The sequence below is a fragment of the Amphiprion ocellaris genome, chromosome 9, assembly GCF_022539595.1.
Source record: "Amphiprion ocellaris isolate individual 3 ecotype Okinawa chromosome 9, ASM2253959v1, whole genome shotgun sequence".
NCBI classification, from domain to species: domain Eukaryota; kingdom Metazoa; phylum Chordata; class Actinopteri; family Pomacentridae; genus Amphiprion; species Amphiprion ocellaris.
Window position 1 is genome coordinate 5574956 of NC_072774.1, and position 24806 is coordinate 5599761.

The 24806-nt window shown below is 40.7% G+C and overlaps 3 protein-coding genes and 1 non-coding gene across 7 annotated transcripts in view; 2 read left to right on the forward strand and 2 right to left on the reverse strand.

The window, feature by feature from the left end:
* The first annotated feature begins 64 nt into the window (after positions 1 to 64).
* On the forward strand, positions 65 to 17527 carry tex10 (testis expressed 10). 2 transcript variants are annotated; one of them, XM_023284295.3, is made up of 16 exons: positions 65 to 226; positions 1738 to 1935; positions 2470 to 2657; positions 2757 to 3083; positions 3171 to 3383; positions 4410 to 4662; positions 4753 to 4865; positions 5936 to 6183; positions 6309 to 6444; positions 7761 to 7930; positions 9835 to 10012; positions 12348 to 12564; positions 14170 to 14250; positions 14355 to 14539; positions 15423 to 15633; positions 17136 to 17527. In XM_023284295.3, exons 2-16 carry the CDS (start codon positions 1753 to 1755, stop codon positions 17250 to 17252), a joined length of 2820 nt encoding a protein of 939 aa, XP_023140063.2. In that variant the 5' UTR covers positions 65 to 226; positions 1738 to 1752; the 3' UTR covers positions 17253 to 17527. The 2 variants fall into 2 exon arrangements, with proteins under 2 accessions (XP_023140063.2, XP_023140055.2); XM_023284287.3 differs by having other exon boundaries at positions 66 to 226; positions 1723 to 1935.
* Positions 5600 to 5672, reverse strand: trnat-ugu (transfer RNA threonine (anticodon UGU)). Its single transcript has one exon. It is a non-coding gene; the product is annotated as a tRNA-Thr (tRNA).
* Positions 17528 to 17956: 429 nt separating the features above from the next.
* Positions 17957 to 24806, reverse strand: part of invs (inversin) — a 73638-nt gene continuing 66788 nt past the window's right edge. For all 3 annotated transcript variants that reach the window (XM_055013756.1, XM_035954726.2, XM_023284275.3), the window contains exons 18-19: positions 20231 to 20317; positions 17957 to 19116 (exon numbers count right to left, since the gene is read on the reverse strand). In XM_055013756.1, the coding sequence (XP_054869731.1) occupies positions 19001 to 19116; positions 20231 to 20317 (203 nt within the window). In that variant the 3' untranslated portion in view covers positions 17957 to 19000. The remainder of the gene's footprint in view (positions 19117 to 20230; positions 20318 to 24806) is intronic.
* On the forward strand, positions 21948 to 24052 carry LOC118471256 (uncharacterized). The gene is made up of 3 exons (XM_055013757.1): positions 21948 to 22417; positions 22517 to 22657; positions 22754 to 24052. Exons 1-3 carry the CDS (start codon positions 22181 to 22183, stop codon positions 23840 to 23842), a joined length of 1467 nt encoding a protein of 488 aa, XP_054869732.1. The 5' UTR covers positions 21948 to 22180; the 3' UTR covers positions 23843 to 24052.

A 24806-nucleotide genomic window follows, 5' to 3' on the forward strand; every position in this document is an offset into this window, starting at 1 on the left:
ATTTGTTCATTTAAACCCCGCAGCCGATCAGCTCTCTGTTCACCTAACGAGCGGGCTTTGTGAACTGTACACACAGTCAAAGGACCCAACGCATCAACACGAGATGGAATAAAGATGATTTTTCTTTTTCTATGTATAAATAGTCGTTAGCAGGTTGGATATTCCGTTTGAAGAGTGAGCGTTTGATGCTGTGTGACCCTCTGACGGTAGAAGTCTGTTTACTGTGGTGAGCAAAATAAACAGCTGTCATGCTTGGTGCTGCAGCAGAGATGAGTTAGCTGCAGGCTAACCTAGTTAGCTGCCGTTAATGTAGCTCAGTGGTAGCTTTTTTTCAGTGTAACCGGAGCAAAATTTGAGCAATTTGTACAGTTTTGCAAAAATTGCGTGTCACAGTCCAAACCTACGGCATTGGTCCGCAGTGTTACGTTTTCATCAAAATCAGTGCACACATTAATTTCCGCTAACCTCATGTCTGGTAACAGACAGCAGTCCAGCCCTGGAAAACCCAAATATACAAAAAATAAATTAACACATTTCTTTTTTAAAGTAAATGTTTAGGAAAAAGTTGTAATAATAGCTATAATGTAAGTATGTTATTAATATATTATTAATGGAATTCTAATTATTGATTAAAGTTATATATATCGATAGATAAAGAGATGGAGAGAGAGAGAGAGTCAGCCAAAATAATGTTTACACACATCAGGAAAAGAAACACTTGCATAAATATTTCAATACCAAATTCATTCAGACATCACGAGATTAATACAAGTGACCACTGACCTTTACAAAAGGTAAGATGTGCTCAAAGTGATAGACACTGGCTTCCAGACATTTCTGTTGTGTTGTAGACGTCACTTGTTGATGCTCCATTCATGAGGGAAAACACCGTCCAACAGTACACAGTGTTATCGTAATTTGATCAAACTTCGAAAGAAGCATCTATGTATAGAAGTACTTAAACAAATTAGATATTTATGCAAGTTTTTGTTTACCTGATGTGTGTATACATTATTTTGTCTGACTCTCTCTCTCTCTCTCTCTGTGTGTGTGTGTGTGTGTGTGTGTGTGTGTGTGTGTGTGTGTGTGTGTGTGTGTGCAAGCAAGTTTATTTTTATAGCACTTCAACGTGCTTTACAAGCAAATGTCAGAAAAATTAGACAGAAAATGTAAAGATAAAATGCAAAATACGCTAGCTTGCACTGTTTTTGATATATTTTATTTCATAAATTTATTTCAGACAAGTTTAAGAAAGTGCACACACACTCATACATATATGTATGTATGTATGTAAGTACGTATATGTGTGCATGCGTGTGTGTGTGTAAAATTTTCGCATGTTTCTTTAGTTAAAACCTGATTTTTGCTGCACTCTGTACCAGACAAGCAGACTGTCTGGAGACTAGGATTTTTAGGAAAGGTCATCCTACAATGTTTCATTGATTTTGCTTGTTTTCTTTGGAAAATAATCACATCCATCACCTGAATCTTGACATATTCAGTGGAGTTAAACAAGGAGATGAGCTTGAAGCCAAATTTCAAGGTTGTCTCAGTACATGGTCCTGTGACCAGACCTGTATACAAGTATATTAATTACTACCACTGTGAGGCTAAACAGTAGAACCCATTGATTCTTTGAATATCACCCTTTAAAGAAGGAAAAAAAAACATTTACAGATTTTGTTTTTAGGATTGCTAAAAGCTATTTATGTAATTTTGCAGCTGTAGCCTTTGCAGGGCTAGACTGCAGCGATGAAGGCCAAGAAGAAGAAGAGACAGGATGACTTCCAGAAAGTCAAGCTAAAAGTGGGAAAGAAGAAGCCCAGAGCTGACAATGCCACCAACACTAACTTCCGCACAAAGGGAATCCATCTGCCTGAACAACTGAAGAGAGACACCAGTGGCCCCACAACACACAGACAGCTAGGAATCAATGCAAGTTATTTATGTTTGCTCAAATGCATGGTACAAATTCGAACTGAAGGATTTGTTGAAAATATTTAGCGTAAATGGATTTGTGATATATTTTTTTTATGTCAAGCTTCATTTCAGCATTTACTGTGTAATAGATTTAAAACATGATAGAGCACTACCACATGATTTACTATCAAAACTAAGCCTGTCACACAAGAGGGCGGTATAAATTTATAAAACCACTCATACAAATGTTTAAATCCTGGGTCAGACTCACTGAAAAATGTGTAAGAGGTGGATGATAAAAAGTGAGACTGGACCTCTGTTAGTACATGCCTGAACCACATAGTGTACACTGATTAATGGACATCAATGACACCTAAAAGTTCCAATTTGCTCAGATTAAATAAAACTGAATTATAGCATCAGTCTCATTACATATTAGCCACACCCTGTGTATCCTGAACTGTGACCTTTGTTTGGACTCGCCTACAAATACATATATTTGACACCACATTTTGTCTTCATTCTCCGTATTTCACCTTCTTCCTCTAGGAGCTCCTGTCTCAGCTTCACCACTACAATGCCAACGTGAAGCACAGTGCCTTGTTGGGTTTGAGAGAGTTGCTGTCCATCAATCCCTCTTTGTTAGAGCAACATCTGTCCCGCCTGCTCTCTGAAGTTGCAGCCGTTTTCACTGACAAGGATGGCAACGTTCGCGTGGCAGCTACACGAGTGCTCAGGTTAGAGAAGCAACGGCGATGCTAAACTATAACACTGTATGATAAACACTTGGCTTTTGTTTCTGTGTCAGTTAACTGGGCGTCTGAATCTGCTTTCAGGTTCATTGCGCAGTCCGTACCTGCAGAACGAGTGGCTCCGTTTTTCCCACTCCTCAGTGCTCACTTGTCTTGTGCCATGACCCACATCGAGGCAGGAATCCAGGAGGACGCCATGGCCGTCCTGGACGTGTTCCTGGAGCACTACCCGGCTCTGCTGGCTGCTCGGCCTGCGGTGCTGCTCACTAACTTCCTGGAGTTGATCTCTCACCGACAGAACAGCGGAGCGGCCAAAAAGGCTCAGGACGCCAAAAGCCGGATGTGGACGCTGTCGGTGAACCCTGACAGAGCTGTGAGCAGCCAGCAGTGGAGGCTTTCTGTGCTCCTCAGGTATGGAGGCCACATGCACACAGAATCTGAAAAATCATACACGAAGAGTGGATGCCGACCATGCCGTTTGCTTCTGTTGTGCTTCAGGCTCGGGCGATTTCTGCAGGCGGTAGTTGAAGAAAGACCAGTGGGGGAAAGTGACATGTCTGCCCTCTCTGAGCGACTGTTTGGTTCCAGTGGAGAGGGCCGGATTGCAACTCTCTATCTCAACTGGGAAGAGCTTATCTACAGCAAAGTCGGGGTTCGTGTGTACGAACATTCTGGTGCCAAGCCGACTCCTCACTCCACCTTTAAACTCAGGTATGATACACAGATTTCAGTAACCAAGACAGACTTTATTTATACACACAACTTTCAGAATATAACAAGAAATATACAATATCACTAAAATGTCAAATGATTCTTCTAGGATGAGTAGTAGGTATTTGCTCTAATATAAAATTAAAAGTAGGAATTAAGATTTAATGTATTACAGGCCTCAGAGTAGAAGCATTCCATTACTGAGATTTAATTCTTTAAATTTTTTCCATATTTTACATGTACACCTTTTATTTTGAATGTAAAACTCAATCTTCTGTAGCATGGAGGATACAGTGTTCTGTCAGTCTTCCAAGACAGTTTTTTTCAGTTGCTCTTCATTCTCTTTAAAATACCCCATTGGTGTTCTATAAATATATCATGTCACCTCCTAGCACCGTCCTTCACTGTCAGGACTATGCATTCTCTGTGTTAGTCCTGGTCAGGTTCATGTTAACACAGTTAACATGCTGGACTTGAGCCCAACAATTTTTTCTTTATCTCTCATTTTTTTTCTTTTTTCTTTATCTTTGCATGTCTTTTAGCAGAATTTCATCTTACAGTTTTACAAAGAACAAGCAAGTTTTATTGTTGTTTTTTTTTGGGGGGGGTGGCCTCCGTCCATAAAGGTTGATGTTCTGAACTATTCTTTAAACAGTCTGAGCTGCCACTGAAACTAAATCTATCAAATCTGAAGCAGCTTCCCTTTTTTCACAGTTAGATTTTGAAAGTAGTTCACTGTCTGTGGAGTAATATTTGGAGGACGACCACTGCAGCCATGATTAGTGCTACTATGGCTCCCTCTATGCCTCCTGATTACTGCTGACACTGTTTCCACAGATTTTTTTGTTGCTCAGAGATCTTCCTGTATAATTTCCCATCTTTGTAAGTCAGATTTTTCAGTTCTTCTGTTCAATTCTTTTCCATGTGGAGCCATGATGTAAGCATGCAGACAGACACAGCTCATAATCATTGTTTCATTTAAATTTAATATTTACCGCATTTTTCTTTTTTTTTGTCCCTGAGTAGACCTGAGGTGGACCCAGGAGCTGCAGTAACTGAAGGTCTGGACTCAGCTGAGACAGTCCAGAGCTTTGCAGCTACTCTCGTTCCTCTGCTGCTGGAAGTTTGGGTGGAGGCCAGCACCGCTCACTGCCCATCGAATAGCACAGAAGGAGCTCACCTGCTCAGTCCAGACGCCATGTCAGTGATGTTCCAGGTCCTGACTGTTCTGCAGCTACTGAGGAAACTGGCACCACAGCAGGAGCACCAGGATGCACTGGTGAGACGAGATGTGCACAAGCGTCACTCTGTGTTTGTTGTTTAAGGAAAAGGATCGATAAGAGTGACGGAGCGTGTTGTCTTTGTTTAGGATGCGTGGTTCCGTAAAGAATACCTGGGAGATTTTAAGCAACACTTCATGAAAAACTTTCCTTATGGTACTTTGGACACACCCAAACCTAAAAAGAAAGCTGATCTCAAAAGGTAAGGAATACCAGTGGGAGCATAATATTCAAACTCTCTTCTTTTTTCCTTCACTTTGATGAAGTTATTTGTAAACATTAAAATCATTTCTCTTAAAGTGCCCAGTGGAATTTATGACTTTATGACCTGTTTTTACAAGTGTGTCCTTGATTTCTTTGCATTCACCCCACGTTTGCATCATTTTGCTTTAGTAATGTATGTAAACATGGTTTTAAAAAAATATCAAATCTGAAAATCATCATTTAATTTACAAAAATCAAACAGACCAAAATTATGCCTACTTATGCCAACCTTTGATTTGTGATACATTTTGATTTGACCAATAGGTTTCTTTTGACTCAGATGACATGAACAAGTGGCAAAGATCACTAAAACTGATCAATTTCTGTTATTATGTTTGTTTTTTTCATTTCTATACATTTTAATAAGAATACCATGTCCAAAATTATTGTTCATGTCATTTGTAGGTACAAGAAAGCTATAGAAACGTACTGAAGTGGAGTAGTGAACAAAACACTAGTATATGTTCAGGGTTTTTTTGTTTTGTGACACGCAGAAATGTGGGTTTTACACCTCAAACTGTATGAGAAACATTTAATCTGTTGAACTACTTCTTTTTTGTTACTATGAGCATCTTTAATAAATCATATGTAGTTTCTTCACGGCTTCTAATAATCTAAATGTTTGTTTATGACCACTAAAGGCAAAAATATAATGACATGAAAATGTTATTTAGGCCCCAGCGAGATTTGAACTCGCGACCCCTGGTTTACAAGACCAGTGCTCTAACCACTGAGCTATAGGGCCTTGGATATATCAATATTTGTTATCTAGCCATAATAAACATAAGGACCTGAAACAGGTCTGGGTGTGGAGCTACAGGTGACTGGTTACAGGTGTGTCTCAAGCTTTGTTATGCTGCTGTTTGAACTCAAACTGTTTCCAGCCAGAAGAATCCCACTGGTTGAATAAAAATTCACTGTACATCAAACTTTGGCACTGATGTGAGTAATTTTAGGCTGAATATACCTCCTGTATGTGAAATCTAACCTCTTGACGACTTTCTGCAGGAGTAAACAGCCTGCAGCCATTCTCGGTCTGACTGTAGAGCCTCTGGCCCTGAACATCACCCTCTGCCAGGTAATGGTGTCCCTCAGCCAGAAGCAGAGTCAGGGCCGAGAGTCGGACGGAGACTGGGTGACGCCGCTGAGGACGTTTGTCCGAGACACTCTGGGCAACACGGTGAAGCTGAGCTACAGGCAGCTGCACATGCTGCTGGGAACCATGTGGAAGATGGTGCTCACACAGAGGAGCAGAAGTAAGAATGGTTTAGATTAACACACCCACAAACTGAAGACATTTTACTGTTTGTTTTACTTCTTTATGTGTTGGGATAGTTCGTGAACTGGAATGCATGTTTAATATCTGTTTGTGTTTGTGCAGCGGTGACAGAGGACCTGTTGGCAGCGGTTTATATCTACTACAAGCAGAGGAACTTGTCTCTACAAACACGATCTCTGCTGCTGTCTTTCTACAGCAAACTCTACCAGCAGGAGCAAGGACACACACACATAGCCCGGTAACCTCATTTAGGCTCTTTTCACCCAACATTTACAGTTTTTGCATGGTGTTACCATAACCACAGAGACCCCATAGTTCGGTGTCGCTGTTTGGAATCTTTTAAGGTTTTTTTTTCTTTTCAAAATTAAAACCCAATTTGTAAAGTTGAACATAATATTCTTGCACAATAACATGATAGTCTTGGACAGGCAGCCTTTTTTCAACTTTAAAAAGAGTAAAGCATAGATCAGTGAGTGAGTTTAGGGACTGGTTTGGTCATTTAGTGAAGCACAGGAAGGATGTCTCAGTAAAAATATTTCATCCATGACTGTTCCAGATCACACAGACTAAAATTTGACTTATCAGAATTACAATTACAGATATCAACAAAGTCATTGTGACTAGTTGATTTTTTATTCCTATGATCTATAACATTATTCTGATCAGTCAAAACCACAGTAAGAGTTCTCTGTAATTATTGTACCATACTGAATAACAGCTGCAGATATCTCAAACATTCTTAAACTAGTCTGAATTGTTGTGCGTGATGCTGCATATGTAAGGCTTCCCATTGGCTGTCAGTCCAGCAAAGCATTCAAACAGTGTTCTCAGAAGTACCAGCAGTGGTGGATTCATTGTCAAATACAGTGGAATGGAAAGAGCTCATCAACGAGGACTTTGTGGAGAACAAGAACTTCGTTCTTCAGAAACCTGTGGTCGAAATGTACTAGAACTTTGGCCTGAGGCTTTAGGACACGGTGGTGATATGGCTGTCATGCAGTTGTAGTTTTATATCATATTTGAAAAGCAAACCGCTTCTGACTTCCTGTAACTTCTGACATGACTAAAGATATCCTAACGCCATTTCACAGAATTTAAGCTCTACATCAAGATACCTGTAATTATATTATGACTAGTCATGTAATCCCGGTTTCTACAAATCTACAGAGTCATTCTAGAGTTCAAACTGAATATTGGATCTAAAAGAAGCAATTTAGATATGGTGAATTTGGGGAATTGAAGATATCTTGAGCCAAAATTAGAATGAGTCAGAATTAAAATTGTAAATGTCTAAAAGTGGAATTACAAAAGGTCAGATATCGACTGTGAATTGTAGATCTCTGTAATGAGAAGCACATGAACTGACGTCATTTGTAATGTAAGAATTGAGATGTTAAATTATGGACTTCTTAGCTATTTAATGTCAAAATGGACTATAAAAAAAGAAATCTGGCACCCAGCTGATTGCAGTTGTTTGTATTCAGATTGTTTTCACAGTTGTGTCATATCACCGGGTTCATGTCTTTGTACCGTCCTCCATCTGTCTCTCTGAAGGAGTAAGGTGCTGTGTCGATGGCTGGCATCTCTTCCTCTGCAGTTGTCCCAGCTGGGCCACCGTAACCCGGCGCTGTCCGCTCAGCTCATCAGCTCCATCCAGGCTGCTGCTGCTCGAGGCAACAAAGACCTCCTCAACAGTCTGCAGATGCACGCCTGCAAGCTCTACGGTGAGTTTATTAATTCACAGGTAAAGACGAAGACACAGCGATCGTAGAATGTGCACAAAAACGTGAAGCTGGCATCAGAGGTTATTATAGGATCTATGTCACAACCACACTGGGAAGACTAATTGTGACCGACTCTCAAAGATAAACAAACAACTGCTATTGCTCTGATTTTCTGAGTGTTTCCAAGTATCTTAACCTCTAGCCATGCCCCTTTAAAGACCAGTTCATGGTTTCTGCAACCCTCTGCGTGGACTAAAGCAGATTTTGTAAGCAGACACACACATAGGTCATAATACAATCTATACAATCAAATTGCCTGTTATATTGACCACAGAAAATCCCACAGGCCTCCTGTGGATGTTTCTGAAAGACTGTGACTTTGCACTTTTTAAAGGATACCGCAAATGATTACAAATTGGACTGTAATACTTTGTCAGTGTGATTATTCCTGAGGTGTTCAGAGCTCAGGATATCTAGATATTTTAGAACTTTCCACTGTGTTTGCACTCCATCAATCTAAAGCATGTAAAAATGAAACCACCTCCAAAGTCCTGCAGCAACTACGTTGACTGCAGCTCTGTTACTGCTGAACTGTAAAGTGTGGACAACAGAGAATATCCTCGTAAACTCCCTCCTCATTTGTTTTGAGCTTCATTTGTTTTCCTCGCACACATGCAGTCAGTGTGTTTGTAGTGCGGACATCTGCAGATGGGTTTATACTTATGTAGATGAAGAAATGTATGTTGTGTTTACTCTTGCAGACATTGGTTTTACACAATGGCCTATCAGTTGTTCTCCAGAGTTGGAAATCCAAGAAAGTGTAGCATCAGGGTTCTGCTCTGTGATTCAAGACAATTCCTGCTTCAAATTTGACGACACAAAGAGCAGGAGCTCTGTTTAGGAGGCAGTGCAACTCCATGTTTCCCATTTAAGGAGAAGAAGTCGGTGTTTTGATAGAAGCTGCTGTAGAGCCAGCCCCTGGTGAAACTGCTACTTCTGGCTGTAACTAAAAGAAAACTCCAAGCAACTCTGTGAAAAGGTTACTGAAAAGCACAAGTCAGGGGATGGACACAAAAAAGTTTAAAGTCACTGAATATCTCCTGAAGGACAGTTATATCTGTCATTAAGAAACAGAAGGAACATCAGTAAATCCGCATAGAGCAGGTTGTCCTTTAATACTGAGTGAATCCACCAAGACACCTATGATTCCTCCTCCTGTGTTTCAGAATATAGTGCAGAAATTATTAAACACTATTCCTGTATTCCAGTATTTTGGAGCTTTTTTTTTCTTGGAATGTGCACAAAGAGCAAGATCTCTGTTTAGATGTTCTTTATTTGAAAAAAACTAATGAAATAAATTCATTTATACATGTGAAGAGTAAACAGTTAAATAGAAGAACAGAATGTAACAACAGTGACCAAAGAGAAAAATGTGGACCACAACCACCATGTGTCCCCTAGGAGGCAGTATAACTCCACGCTTCCCATCCCAGACAACTTTGTAGCGCTGAACTGTAACTATGGGTGGAGAGCGCTCAGAGGATGGTCAGATACCGAGGCTGGTGTGTGACACCGGAGGCCAGCAGAGGAGGGGGGTGCTCTGATAGAAACTGCCGCAGAGCCAGCAATTCACCATCACAAGACTCCTTTTGTCTGAGAGCTTCTGACATCAGCATGTGCGTCAGAGACGGACAGAACACCACGCACACAGACACATTATCTGAGCCCTCACTGTAGTAGTTATGGCTTTCTGTTAGTCTTTTTTTCTGCTGCTCCGGATATAGTCTGGTTTTCCAAGTATCGTCCCAGTTTTCTCCACAGAGTTCCCTGTAATATACCTGGAGGGCCCAGCGCGTCGCTGCCTCCATATGTGACTTGTGGGTCTGTGTTTGTGTGTTCCACAGATCCACAGGAAGGAGTTGTGGTGTTGTTACCAGCAGAGTCCCAGCAGCGAATGGTGCAGCTGCTCTACTTCCTGCCCAAGATGTCGCAGCCGCTTCTGGCCAATCTGAGCTGCTGCTGCACCGCCGGGCGAATCTCTGCCGGCCTGGCCGCCTCTCTGATTCGTATCGTACACCTTAGGTGAGCTTCAAAACCCCCCCTCACACCTGAACTCACTTTATTCATATGCGTGTAACACATATCCCTATTTGGGGAGAAGATGTTTGACCAGATGGACACCTACAGTTAAACTATTTAGGTATTAACCTCCAAAATCTTTTTTAAAAAATGGCCAAAATCACACCATTTATCTGAGTGACAAACTGTAAAAACCCAAAAAATCACCAGATTTTCAACTTCTGGACAGTGTATGAGCTTTTCATATGTGACTTGCAGTTGGTTGGAAAAAAAAACTAAATCTAACATTAAAATCATATTTCTTCAAAGTCACTTTATTCTACATGTATTTTTTTTAAATTTGCCCAATTAAAAACAAAACAGTTACACTAAATGGATTCGGCAAAAGAAATCTGCTCTCTTTATCATAAAGTAGAGGCAGTGATTGACTGCAACCAAAAGTTACGCAACAAAAATTCAGATACTTTTCAGCTGAACTGCAGGCAGTGTTTATACGGAGCAGTGAAGGAGACAAGGATGGAAACAAATTGGAGAGACAGGCTAAATATAAAACATACATGAGCAATAAAATAAATGCGATTTGGTTAGAAAAGTTGTCGGCAAGTTGTTGGAGGACACATTCAGCCAATGACACGTCATTGTAAAGCTGATGTACAGCGTTGTGTGAAAAACGCACAGTTGTTAGAGGTATAAATGTAAATAATAAAATGTGTATAGTGAGTAGAGCCACTTTTATTTTTTCAATGTTTGTGGGAAGTTAGGAAACTGAATCCAAGTTTTAAATTTTTTGTAGAATAAATAAGTACATAAATTGAACTTTAATAATTATTTAAATTGATTTATGGTGTTGCAGCTGTGTTAAACTGCATAAAATACATTTCTGAGTTCTCTCTCCTTGTAGTCGCGGTTGTTGTGTTTCTTTAAAGGACTTTATAATGCAGTGAAAAATGAGCCTACAGTGAGAAAAAACTGTTACGAGAAGCAAAAAACAAACTCCCAGAAACTGCTTGGAGTCGAGAGGGTTAAAACACTCCCGCTGATCACCATCAGATGGCAGTGTTGCGCTTTCACAGAGGATTTCTGATTTCTTACCTGTCTGTTGATGGGTGCTGATGTGAGTGAGTGTATATTTGATATTCAGCGTACTGATGACAGTAAAAGCAGGATTTTTTTTTTTTGCTTTGTTCTATTACTCATCCCCGGCTTACCTTTTCCCTGCGACAGTGTGTGCGCACCGACGTTGGTTTGTGTGTCTGACCTTTTTCTTGTGTCAATGGGGCAGCATTAGACAACTTTTCAGTGCAGGGAGTTCATATGGGATGGGATGTGTGTGCAACGCTGGCGATACAAAGAGCTCTTTGGGAGGCTGGAATGCAGCATCATCATGGAGTATCGGGAGGCTGTCTGCATTTGCCCCCACCCCCCCCCCCAGGCTTCACAAAACACAATTATTCTGTCCTCCCCTCGACGCAAGGAAGAGTTTTTGTAACTGTCTTCTCTATTCGTCTCAGTGTAACTCTTTCAAAGCGCATCATGAGTACACGTAAGAGATGCAATTGAGGAATATGTTAGATGGGAAATGTTATCTGGAGTTTAACCCCTTTAACCTCAAGTGTAGCTTTTGGGTAATTTTTGCTTCTTTTACATTTTTATTCACTGTTTTTTTCACTGTGCCTACGGTTCAAGAGCTTCACAAAAAAATTCCTGAATTTTTGTCATGTGACCATTGGATGCAGCAAAGTCAGTCATGGCTTCTCAGTTGCAGTGAGGATTTCAGAATTTTTTGTTTTTTACAGAATCTGTTGCGTGCAAATAGTCTGTTTTTTTGGGCAATTTTTATAAAATATATGTTGACGATTTTAAGCTTCAACAATAAAAGGATATGTGAAATGCAATAAAATATGTAGAAAATAATAATATTAAGTCTTTAAGTATATGTAAATGGTGTAATTTTTGCAATTTTTACATTTTTTGACATCATAGCTTTACAATCCCCCCTGCCAATGCAACATGAGTCCTAAAAAATGCACTCCATCTCACACATGCACTTTTTATTCTTCTTAAGTATTAATTTTAACCTGTTGCAAGTTTAACAACGACTACAGTAACCTGCTGCTATCTAAAATGATCTCCGTCATGTGCAGTACTTCTTTTTTATCCTTCAACCTGCTGCTATTTTTAGACATCCACTGCATAATTGTAGTTGTCACCGTTTATTTTTCTTATTTTTTAGTTTTAAGTGCTTGCACTGGTGAGGAACGTTTTTTCGTTTTGCCATGTATGCAGATACTTAGGAAAATGACATTAGAGGAATCTTGAATGTTTGCTGATTGTCCAGGTCGTCTCTGAGCGGCTGGACGGTCGGCAGCCAGGAAGCGGCTCTGCAGGACGTCGACTACATCAGCTTCTTGTTCTCCACCCTCATCGGCTTCTCGTCCGAAGACCTCGACTCGCTGCAGGAGGACGACAGCACCCTGCCTCCGTCGCCTCTGTCGCCTCTCAGCCTCTATCCGACGCCGCTGGAGCAGTTCACCCACCACTGGGACGTCGTCGAGGTGCGTTCACTTTCCTCACCCCCGCATCTTCAGACATGAGTTTAGCGTCAAGTTGCGGGTGAGGAAGGATTGTTTTGCAAAGTGTTGATATTCTGGACACAGCTGTGGTCTTTCAGTCCCCCCTGGACTCTCTCTGTCTCTCATATAGAGCTCACAGGGTGGAAGCTTTATCGTGGCACTCCGACTGAGAGGGGAACCTTTATCGCGTTGCGCAGGTTGGAGATGCGTGGTTATCGGGCATAGTGGATATGCACAAATGCTAATGAGAGCCCATGGCATGATGGGAGAGTGACATTTCTGCGAAGAAATTACCGTTAACGCAGCTATGCCCCGGGGCAAGTGTGTGTGAGCAAGTGGGGGGCTTATAATCACTAATTCAGCTCCTCAATTAAGGCCTCAGATCCTGCCTCTCATCTCCCTGTCTGAGTCAATCACAGGCGAGTGGCGCGAAGGAGGAGGGAGGTGGCGGCGAGCTGGGGGGGGACGGCATTAAGGGACGGACTGTGTCAGCTCTGGTTGGACTAATGAGACGGGATTGTTTTTAATGACGGGGAGAATGCCAACAGGTGCACCGTTCAGACACACACTGGCCTCAGCACACGCACACACACACACACACACACACACACACACACACACACCTCAATTTGATAAAAGCTAATGAGAAATTTGATTTGGATTTCAAGTTAATGAGGGAAAGTGGAGCCTTATTTTTCACTTTTAAAAAGTTCTTGTGGCGTGGCGGCTTTTCACGCCTCAAACCAAACTTGTCTCAATTTTTTGCACATTTAGATGCCGTTTACCGACTATTCTGTCAAATCAAAGGCCTCCCATGATCCAGACACAAGCTGCAACAATTAATCGATTAATTGTCAACTAATAAATTAACCGCCAACTATTTTGATTATCGATTAATCAGTTTGATTAGTTCTATTTTGTTTTTAAAATTCTCTGATTGCAGCTATGTAAATATGAATAATTTCTGGTTTCTTTCCTCTTCTGCGATGGTAATTTGAGTCATGCATCACATTTTATCTTTTATAGTCCAAAAAATCAAGAAAATAGTTAATCAGGAAAATAATGGATACATCAGCAGACAATGAAGAACAACTACAGAGCCCAATCTAACACTTTCAGATGTTATTTTAGCATCCTTTTGTGTCATTTTTGTCATTTTCATGCCATTCTAAGCCTAACCATAAGCAACCAAAAGATTTTTAATGCAGAGAGGTGGAATGTTGTGCAGTGGCCAGGTCAAGGGAAGCAGGAAGTGAAGACAGCAGCAGTAGAGGTCTAACAGAGCATCACCAGGGACCAAACCCAGCGTCTGGTGATGTCTGGTGATCTCTGTGCCATTGTGATGGTATACAGAGCCCAAATGCTGAACACTGTGTCCAAACAATGGCCAAGTATTTATGGACCTGACTGTGTTCAGAAATAATAAGGATGGTTGTCCACAATAGCTTTTCTGTGACTTTTAAATTTTTTTTTTTAAAGAGGTATGTCAGAGTTTCCATTTTTGGAAACACTGCGATAAAATTGTCATGCTTATCTCAGTTCAGATGTTTTTTGGACATGGATTTCATGGGTATTTTTGATTCCTAGGAAGTATGCCACTGCCTGGAAATGCTGGGATCCAAGTCGCAGTGCTTTGACATCGTACAAAACGGCATCTGCAAATACGTGGTAAGAGTATTTTTCCATCATTGTTTGTGTCAAGCTTATTCCTGTGCACATGGTGACACGGTATTGATAAAATTCATGTGGTGTGTGTACTGTGTGTGTCTCAGACCAAGCTGGGGGTGGTTCCTGACAGCATGGCGGCCGGACTGCTGAGAGCCGTGTCCAGATTACTGGATCTGTCCATCCTGCCGGTAGAACCGGTGCTGCGGTTCTTGTCTCAGTGCTGCCTCAGCCTCCTGGCGATGCTGGTCACTCTGCAGCAGGCGGCACCCGCTGATACCAACCACAAAAGGTGTGTTTCCAATCATTACTGCCTTTTACTGATCTGTGTTTGGAAATGATTAGGTGGAATTTTGATAATAGCCCTCAGCTTGTTGCTTCCTGGCACATTTTCTCTGCAGTGTATTATGATTATTATTACCTTTATTTAACCCTCCTGTTGTCCTCATTTACGGGCACCAAAAAATATTGTTTCCTTGTCTGAAAAAAGTGCAAAAATTCAGCAAAAAAATTTCCCAAATTTCTGAAAATTTGCAAAACCTTCAGGAAGAAAATTCCAATAATTCCTTAAAAGTTTCCCTTAAAAGTTTTATTTAAAAAAAAAAAAAAAAAAAAAAACTCCCCCAAATTTGGCAAGAAAATTCTAGTAAATATTTTTAAAAATGAGCAAAAGCTTCCAAAAAATCCTAAAAATACCTAATGTGATTACATATATATCAGTAAAACTTCTAATATTTGATTAAGAACATTCACATAAAAATCAACCAAAATCCAGCGAAATTCCATAAAGCCATATCTTCTCAGTTGTGCCAAAGTTGTGAAATTTTTTTAGTTTTTACAGAATCTGTTCAGACCACTCTGTAATTTTTAAATAAGTCATGTAGAATAAAGTGATTTTGAAGAAATATCACAGATTTAAGCCTAGATTTGGTTAATTTTACCAATGGAAAGTCATGATTAGTTCAAGAAGTGTCTTAAAGTTAAGAATCCAACCATTTTTAGAATGTTTTTTACAGGCTCTAGCTATGATAATGTGACTTTTTATTTTAAAGATTACTTTTAAGCCCACTGTTGGGTTAGGGAGTGTAGACAGTTCATAGTAGCTGTTCACTGATGTCAGGTGATGAATGCTTTTATCAGCTGGTTTTACAGCATCCTTGTTGTCTCCTTTGCAGGGAGGCGATCTGGGGCGCCTGCATCACGGCTCTGAGCAGCGTTCCTCGCCTGCTCCGGATGCTTCTGCAGCTGCTGCGTGTCAGCGATCTGAACGAGGAGGAGCTTCCGCAGCTCGGACAGATTCTCTCAATGCTGCTGCAGCACACGCCGCTACACAACCAGCTGCTGGCCAACACCGCTCTGCTGCAGGAGATCATACAGCACCTCACGGTAAACACACATTTTAATGGTCCCATATTGTTCCCCTTCTGGAGCAAATTATAGAAAGACTTAAAGTTTTCAGTTCAGAATACTGCGAAGATGGTTTATTTCACTGTGACTGTGGTTTTAGTCCTGTACTAAATGGACTGTTTGTAACTTTAAATGCAGTTGAGATGATGCTGACACACCCCCTTCAGGAAGAAGACCCTCTCTGCGGTTGTTAATTAGTGCGAGCAGAACTTACAATTGCTTCTAACTTTCTCTCTGAGCGAGCATTTTACATGGAAACATCGCTGAATCCACTGCATAGTTGTAGTTTGACTCGTGTTTGGTGAGTTTGTTGCAGTTATAAAATCAGTTGATTCGCAGTGCTGAAATGTCTCTAGAGTTAACATGTTGTTTTAATTATCTGCATTTCAGTCACTGTTTCGCATTCACTCACTTGAATTTCCCTCTGGATTAATAAAGTATCTATCTATCTATCTATCTATCTATCTATCGGCTGACAACAGAAACAGAAAAATATGTAAATTATAACAGCTTTATTGCAAATTCAGCTATATATAAATGCAGTTTATGTGAACACAGAGCAGGAGAGAAGCAAAGAGCTTCTGAGTTTAGGTTGAACTGAAGCACAACCGGCGACCTGAATACACAGTTTCCCACCCAGTTTTTGTTTATTAGTTTCAAATGAAAGTTTCCACCTTCTCTGACCTGTGGGCACACCATCAAAATGTATGGAAATGCTAGCCAGATTAGCCACACAGCGTGCTAACACCAAGGATTTTCCTATCGTTGTGGTGACATTGTTATCAAAAATACAAGTATTCCTCTGTATCTTCAGTTCATCAGATGCTGGGAGTGCATGAAAACTCTTGTGTTCACTCTCAGCAGAATGTTTCATGAACTTTACTCGTGGTTAAGATATTTTAAAATTAGCAGAAGCAGATAAAGACAGCAAAGAAAACTGGATTGTGCAGTTTTTTTTTATTGTCTCTACAGCTGTTGGTTCCTCAGTTTCTACATAAAAACTGAATAAAATTCTTAGTGGGCCATAAAGCTGGAAGGCTGTCCCCTTGAGAAGGGCCTTGAGTAATTGTGGAAGTAGTGTTTTCATATTTTCACTGCTTTTACTTGACACCTCTGGGTTTTTATGACAAAAACAAATGGATTTTCGTCATATGTGGTCTTTACAGATGCAGCTCTAGAAAGTAAACAGTTACCATTTTCCATTGTTACAGCTACCGGTTCCTCAGTTTCTACGTAAAAACTGGATAAAATCTAAGTAAAAATCTAACTGGATAAAAATTCTTATTGGTTTGAGGTTATCTAGGAATGAGGAATGGCAGAAGTAAACATCTTCATAATTTTACATCATCTTTTATTTAACACCTATAGGTTTTACAGGCATACAAAGTACAATAAAAAGGATTTAGACCATCTGAGACCTTTTAAAGATGCACATTGTGGATGTGGATCACTGGGTTCCACTCTGTACTCGTGTTTTTCAGAGATATTCCCGCGGTGCGACCAGGGAGCAGTGGCTGACCGACCTGCTCTACTGTTACAGCGTCACCGTCGCTCACGGCTCTTCGGCTCACCGTGGAGGCCTTCGAGACATGTACTAAAACAACAACCTCCATGTATTCTCCCTCTCAGACATCTCACAAACTCAGCAGAGCTCAATAGTGATGAAACTTACAGAAAAACATACAGCAGGACGTTTTTTTTTTTTTTTTTTAATGTGAGCGACAATTTCTTGTTGTGTGTCTGCTTCATGGGATGCGATTGTTTGTTCTCTTTGCATAAACGCAGGGCTTTCTCAGACACCTGTGACTTTGGATTTAAAAAAAAAAGAAACTAAAATGGGGGAAAAAAATGAATAAAGGCAAAATAAAGTGAAGTTCGTGTCCGTTTTTATTTTATTAAGATATATATTTTTAAAAATACACAATAAGGGTTGTTTTTTTCTGCAATAAAGTGCAGAACAACACCAGCAATACTTCAGAAATGCATGTTTCTTAAGCCTTAAAGACCAGACTCTTGTGTAGATAATTTTTTTGATTATTCGTTTTATTGTTTGGTCTATAAAATGTCAGAAATTGGTACTAAAAAGTTGGTAAAATTACAAATGTTTTGTCCACAACCCAAAAATACTCAGTTTACTGTCACAGAGGAGGAAAGAACTCCTTCACTCTTAGCCTGGTGAACGTTCTCTTTTCTGAGTATTGTTGTTGCTGCTTTCTCAGTTAACGAGTGACTTTAGATTTTAAAAAAAAAAAAAAAAACTAAAATGGGGGAAAAAGCAGAATAAAGGCAAAACAAAGGGAAGTTTCTTTTCTTTCAGTTTTTATTTCTTTTTTGACATAAAGCAAGAAACACTGAGATATATATTCATAAAATTACACTATAAAGGTTATTTTTGTGCCAAAAAAGTGTAGAAAAACAACAGTATAATGCTCAGAAATGCATGTTTCTCTTGAGCGGGAAAGCACTTAAAGACCAGACCAGTGTGTAGATAATTATTTTTGATTATTTGTTTAGTTGTTTGGTCTATAAAATGACAGAAATTGGTGATAAAAAGTTGGTGTTTCCCAAAACATAAATGACAAATGTATAGTTTTGTCCACAATGTAAAAATATTCAGTTTACTGTCATAGAGGAGGAAAGAACTGCTTCATTCTTAGCCTGGTGAACATTCTCCTTTCTGGGTGTTGTTGTTGGACACAGTGCTTTCTCAGGTAACTAGTGACTGTAGATTTAAAAAGAGAAAGAATAGAGGAACTAAAATGGGGGGGAAGCAGAATAAAAGCAAAACAAAGTGCAGTTTCTTTTGTTTCAGTTTTATTCTTTTATTAGATAAAGCAAGAAACACTGAGGTACATTATAAAAATTACACAATACGGGTTATTTCTGTGCAAAAAAAGAAGTGTAGAAAAACAACAGCATAGTTCAGAAACGCATGTTTCTCTTGAGAGTGAAAGCACTTAAAGACCAGACTGGTGTGTGGAGTGTGGTGTGTGTTTGTGTGTGTTTTAGTGTGTCGGCAGCAGCTGCAGGTGGGCTATCTGTATGACCGGCTGTTGATAGACCGCCTCATTCTCCACAACGGGAGGAAAGGTTATCTCGGTGTGTGTGCAGAGCGGCGACCAGCGAGGGCGACCCAGTGTGTATGTGTTCCTTCCACAATGGATGAAAGGTTATCTTTTACACACACCGTTTCTGTAGACTTAACCCCACCCTGTGAGGTCACGGCTCTGATGTCACGTGGGCTTAATTTTAGAAATCTCGGCGCGCTGGCCGAACAATGTGTGGAGTAATTCTATGGAGCCGAGAGCTGCCGGCCAGCTGAGAAAACATCAAAAGGTGTGTGTTTTCAGTGTTTTCCGCGGCCTCTCGTCCCCCGTCCGGCGCTGTGAGGCCTCAGGTGGTAGGAGAACTGCTTGGCTTGACTCACGGCGTCCGTCAGGTGCACGCAGTCGATGCCGCTCACTGGGAAGCCAATAAGAGCAGGAAGTTTAGAAGCTTTCGCTGAATACAACCCCTGGCAAAACCTGTGGAATCACCAGTGTTGGAGGACGTTCATTCAGCTGTTTAATTTTGTAGAAAAAAAGCAGATCACAGACATGCCACAGAACTGAAGTCATTTAAAATTGCAACGTTCTGGCTTTAACATTGCTGTTGTCCTCATTTACGGGCAGCAAAATATATTGTTCCCCCATCTGAAAAAAAAAAAAAAAAAAAAAATCAAAAAATTCCAGAAAAAAAAAAATCTGCAAAATCTTCAGGAAGAAAATTCCAAAAATTCCTTGAAAGCTTCCCTTAAAAGTTTTATTTAAAAAAAAAAAATCCCCAAATTTGGCAAGAAATAAAAATTTTAAAAATAAATATTGTAAATATTTTCAAAAAATGAATAAAAAAAATTTCCCAAAAAAATCCTTAAAATATCTAAAGCCATTTTATTTTTATATATATATATATATATATATATATATATATATATATATATATATATATATATATATATATATATATATATATATATATATAAAATATCAGAAAAAAATCCAGCAACATTTGCCGGATTTTGGTAGATTTTTTTCTGAATGTTCTAAAACATTTTTTTTAACATTTCTTTTTTTCCACCAAAAAAAAAATGAAAAATTTCCCAAAAATGTTGAAAATGTGGAAGTTTTCACTGTGAAAATATGTATTTGTTCCAAATTTTCAAACTTTAAAATGGGTCAATATGACCCGCAGGACGACACGAGGGTTAATCTGATGCAGGTGTTAGTGTTGGAAATGGAAATTTACAGGGTAATTCCATAATTTTTCCTCCAGAATTGAGTGATTCCATATTTTTTTTCCCTCTGCTTGGTCGAAAAAGCAATTGTTATTGACTACCACAAATTTTTTTTTCTTGATTTCTTTTAGGGTTTCTTAAAGCCAGAAAGTTGCCATTTTAAATGACTTTAATTCTGTGGCATGTCTGTGATCTGCTTTTTTTCTACAAAATTAAACAGCTGAATAAACGTCCTCCAAGACTGGTGATTCCATAGTTTTTGCCGGGGGTTGTAGAAATGTGTCTGAATGTGCATCCACTCACACTGGCTCTGGGTGCGTAGAGGTAAATCCAGGAGCAGCTGAGACTGAGAACCTCGAAGGGAACGTCCACGTCTGGACACGGAGCTACCTGAAGGACAAAAATATCTGCATGACATCATAAATTATTGCATAATCTGAACTGCATCCGTCTGGTGCTGCATGACAAAGCCCAGAGACACACCTGAAATATGCTCCACACCTACACCTGCTCAGATGTGTTATGTTTAACCTTCTGATCACATTGTTGACATAGCTCTGTGCTTCTTTTGTTTGGAAGCCATCTACCGTTAACAGAGAAGAAATGTACAAGTTACACCAAATGTACCAACCAGAGTTTAGAACTAGTAACCATCATTGATATGTATTATAGTAATGTCATTATTATTTATAGGTGCATGAGCTGAACAAGAGCAAATGTCATTCATATTCTAAGCTAATGGGACAGCATAATAACATTACAGTAGAAAAGGACCGCTATAAGTATTCACAGTTAGCTCATGACAAGTATTGTTTTTGGGCTAAGAAAATTTATGTACATATGCTGCTGAAAGCTAAATTGTATTGTTAGACTCATGTCACTGCCGCAGTTACTCCCCTGTACCCCACCTTTATGGCCAAGCTGTCATGCTGTATCTTTGAGTGGGACAGCAGTGATGTAGCACTGCTACGGAGAGCCAAAAGGGAGCAGCTGAGGAGAGATGGTGTCCCTGGTATCACTGACAAAATAGTGGACCAGCAGATTACCAAAGATGACCTGGCTCTGCACTGCAGAAGGCGGACAAGAGGGGAGGTGCAGACTATCCTCATGATCGAGGCGCTGCTTAATGAGCTGATGGGTGTGAAGGGCACAGACCTTCTTGGTGTCCCACTCTTGGACCAGGAGAGGATGCAGCACATTTGGAGAGTCCAGAAGAGGCATGTAAAATGCATTCAGGACCAACCAGGTGTGCTCCTGTACACTGAGACAGGGAGTACCACCACCAAAGAGGGAGTTATCCTCCCTAAATACAGGTGCGCCAGGGGGTCAACATCACTTGAGTCCTTCCACTGCCATCTTCACAGGTTCATTCCAGGTTAGTATTAATCACTATTTATCAGCAAGGCTAAATATGTTAAGGTTAAAATTATGTTGTATAATATTGCTTGACAACAGAGACACAGTGTCAGTACTGTTTCTTTGTTTTAATTTATTTTAAGGAACGAGCGCAAACAGTCTGAATTTTCAGCTGTACCTCCTGGAAGGCCTTAATAGATGGAACCAGGACAGAGAAGCTGCTTCTATGGCAGTCAAGCCACCATCACTGCTGAGCTACTCAGGGGACCTTGTACAGTGTGTGAACAATTACAGTACCAAGGTACTTGGCAGGAAGCTCGTCCCATCTTTTCAGCCTCCTTCTGTGTACACCGGTGAGTTTAAATATTCTGTCATGTGTTCTTACACACATAAACGAAATACGTTTATTTAATTGCCATTGTTTTCTTAAAAATTCTGTTCCAATTGTCCTTCCTAGGAGAGCTAATAGGTATTGATTACCTGTTCAGACAAACTGGACGGGTCATGCAGAACATTGAGCCTGACACAGAGGAGACTGACCAGATGCTGGAGGACATAGGCACTGAGGAGGAGCTAGAAGATGAGGGTTTTGAGGATGCCAATGTGGACCCCACTGTTGGCCTTTTAGACATCACAGACCCATCCTCTCAGCCATCAACATCCATCACCACCTCAGCCTGTAGTGCAGGAACTCCCACCTCTGTCCAGCCTCCTACATCTGATGCCACCTCTTCTGCCCCATACCTCCCTGCTCCCACTGACCTTCCAGCTACTGTGCCTGCCACAACCGTTGCTGGTCCACTGGTTACACCACCCACACCAGCACAACCTCTGCAACAGCTAGTAAGTATTACTAATATTCTCATCTGGAACAGCTGATGTTTGTAATATCTTGACATGTATTTTAATATGTTATATTTTTGGTCGAGTTCTGATGTTTATTTGTGTTCTAATCTTTTTCAGGCTAAGGATTTGAGCTCCATTGTGTCCTTCTGCGCATCAGCTGTCACCACCAGCTCAGCCTCTGCTCCTCCTTTCCCCACCACTGTCACAGCCGCCATCTCCACTGCCACAGATGCACCTGCTGGTCCCTCTGGACCACCAGCCATGAGCCCAGCACAATCTCACCAACAGGTGGGGACATTTTTTGTAATCTATGTTGTAACAAAGTGTCAAGAATACATTTTTGATTATTGTGGTATATTTCTAATGCTCATCCATCATGTTTAACAGGCCACTGGTGCATCAGTTTCCACCTCCAGCTCTCCCTCTGCTCCTCCTCTCCCCACCGCAGTCACGACCTCTGTCTCAACTGCTACAGCTGACGCTCCTTGTGGGCAACCAGCTATGTGCCCAGCAGCACCCGAGCAAGAGGTGAGTCTCACTCTGAGGTTACACTGTACTTAAATGTTATGTTTCTGCTTGTGGTAGTATTGTTGTTGACTTTTATTGTATTGTTATATTGACCAGGCTGTGGATGAACACAACATCCCAGGGATGGACCGAGTGGACAGCCTGGCAGAGTACTTGGTCGGGTTACGGGCTGAAAATGGCCAAACTCTGACTAACCAGCAGGCCAGTACCATTATAGCCTTATGGCAAAATCTTCTGCCATATGACCAGCAGCGTGTGGCATATGCCGCTCGGCACCAGGTGCGCCTGACGACTGGGCGGTATAAACAGCCAAAACGAAAGGCTGAATTTACACCAGGGGTGGAAAGCATGACTCGCTGTGTCCTGGGTTCATCAGGATCTCCTGCCCAGTGGCCAGACTGTTATCGCCTGGTAGAAGTCATGTTCATTAAACTCTGCAACATCCATAAGAGCCCTCAAAAAAAAGACAATTATGCTCTAACACGGTGGACGCTGATTCTCAGGGACTACAACAAAATTCGGCAGCTGGTCCTGGGAAACGGCACAGTTATGCAGAGTACTACCCTGCAGTTGTTTGCAGTCAATCAAACAACTCTTATACAGTGGCACAATAAAAGGCTGAAGAGGCAGGACTGCAGAATTCTGCTGCAGGGAGTCAATCTCCCTGCCACAATTTCTGTAGCTCCCATGCCTCTTCCACCACCGCAGGTACGGCCCACTGCTGCACCGACACGTCCTGCTCCCCAGCATGAGTACAACCTGCCTGAAAGCACAGCAGGGCAGGCAGTGCTCAAAAGAAAATCCACTGCTTTTCCACCCCTGAATGCTCCACCAATAGTTCGACCAAGGCTGTCTGCTCAGAAGCAGCTCTTCCCAAGACAGGCACCCCCACCCATGGTCTTCATTCCCACCCCTTCCGCTAGCCCCTTTATATTCCAGGCCCCACAAGTCCTTGCACCTGCACCAATAGCAGTTGCGCCTGCTGGCTCTCTTCCTCCTCCTACACCTACTCGCAGGCCATACAATCGGACTGTTGAAAAAAATAAATGCGGTCAGTGCCACCAGCCCCGCACCAAAGAAAGTGGACACAGCCAGTATTATGGGCACATATACTGCCCACAAAATGCTGGTTTGCCACTTGACCAGTGGATGGATGAGATGCGGAGAAAAAGAGCAAACCAGTAATGGATTCTTCGTCCTTACTGGATATGCTGTGTAGATATTGTAAATAGTTTTAAATAGAGCTGTACAAAATATTGTTTCTTTATTTTTATATTGTACTGTTGTTATATAGTTGTGTTAAAATTGTTTCAATATTGTTACTGTTTATTGTATATACTGCACTTAAGTCTTGTATTTCTTTGTGTGTTTGTGTGATATCCAATTAATCTGTAAATGTTGTAATAAATCTGGTCTTTATTTCTGCAGCAGTGCTTTGGTGTTTTTTTACATAAATATCTGTATAATAATACAAAGACCTTATTCCATAGTCTAAAGTGACTTCATATGGACAGCATTTATTCAAAACCATTTCATAATTGATCAAATGGGGCTACACAAAAAACAATAACTGTTTATACAGCTCTGTCAATAGCACATAAGAAAAAGCTGTTTTCTGAAGGTCTGACCAGTTAGCATTACATTTACAATAGGCCACTCATAATTTTATGTCAAAGTTAGTTATATCTCTAAAGTTTGTGTTTGAATATAGATGTTACGAGCTGGGATCGAACCGACGACCTTCGGATCCACAGCTTCCCCGACCATTATCCTGTAAAATGACACATTTTGCCTAAATTATTAAAATTCAAATAAGAAATTGCATTCAACACAGTCAGAAAGGCTTCAAGGCCAGGAAAGGCTCTTAATTCATGTCTTTATTTCCTAATTTTTCCCATTTTTTTCCCTTTTTCTCCTCCTTTTTCCTTCCCCCCCTTCTTCCCCTTCTTCCCCTTCTTTTCGCCCTCTTCCCCCCCCTAAGCAGACTATTGTTCCCCAGCTTTGGCGCAGTGGTTAGAGCACTGGTCTTGTAAACCAGCGGTCGTGAGTTCAAATCTCACTGGGGCCTAATTCATGCTTTTAATTAGAATTTCTACCCCTAATTGTCACAGATTAACATCCACATAATTAAGAAACTTGAAGGAACTCA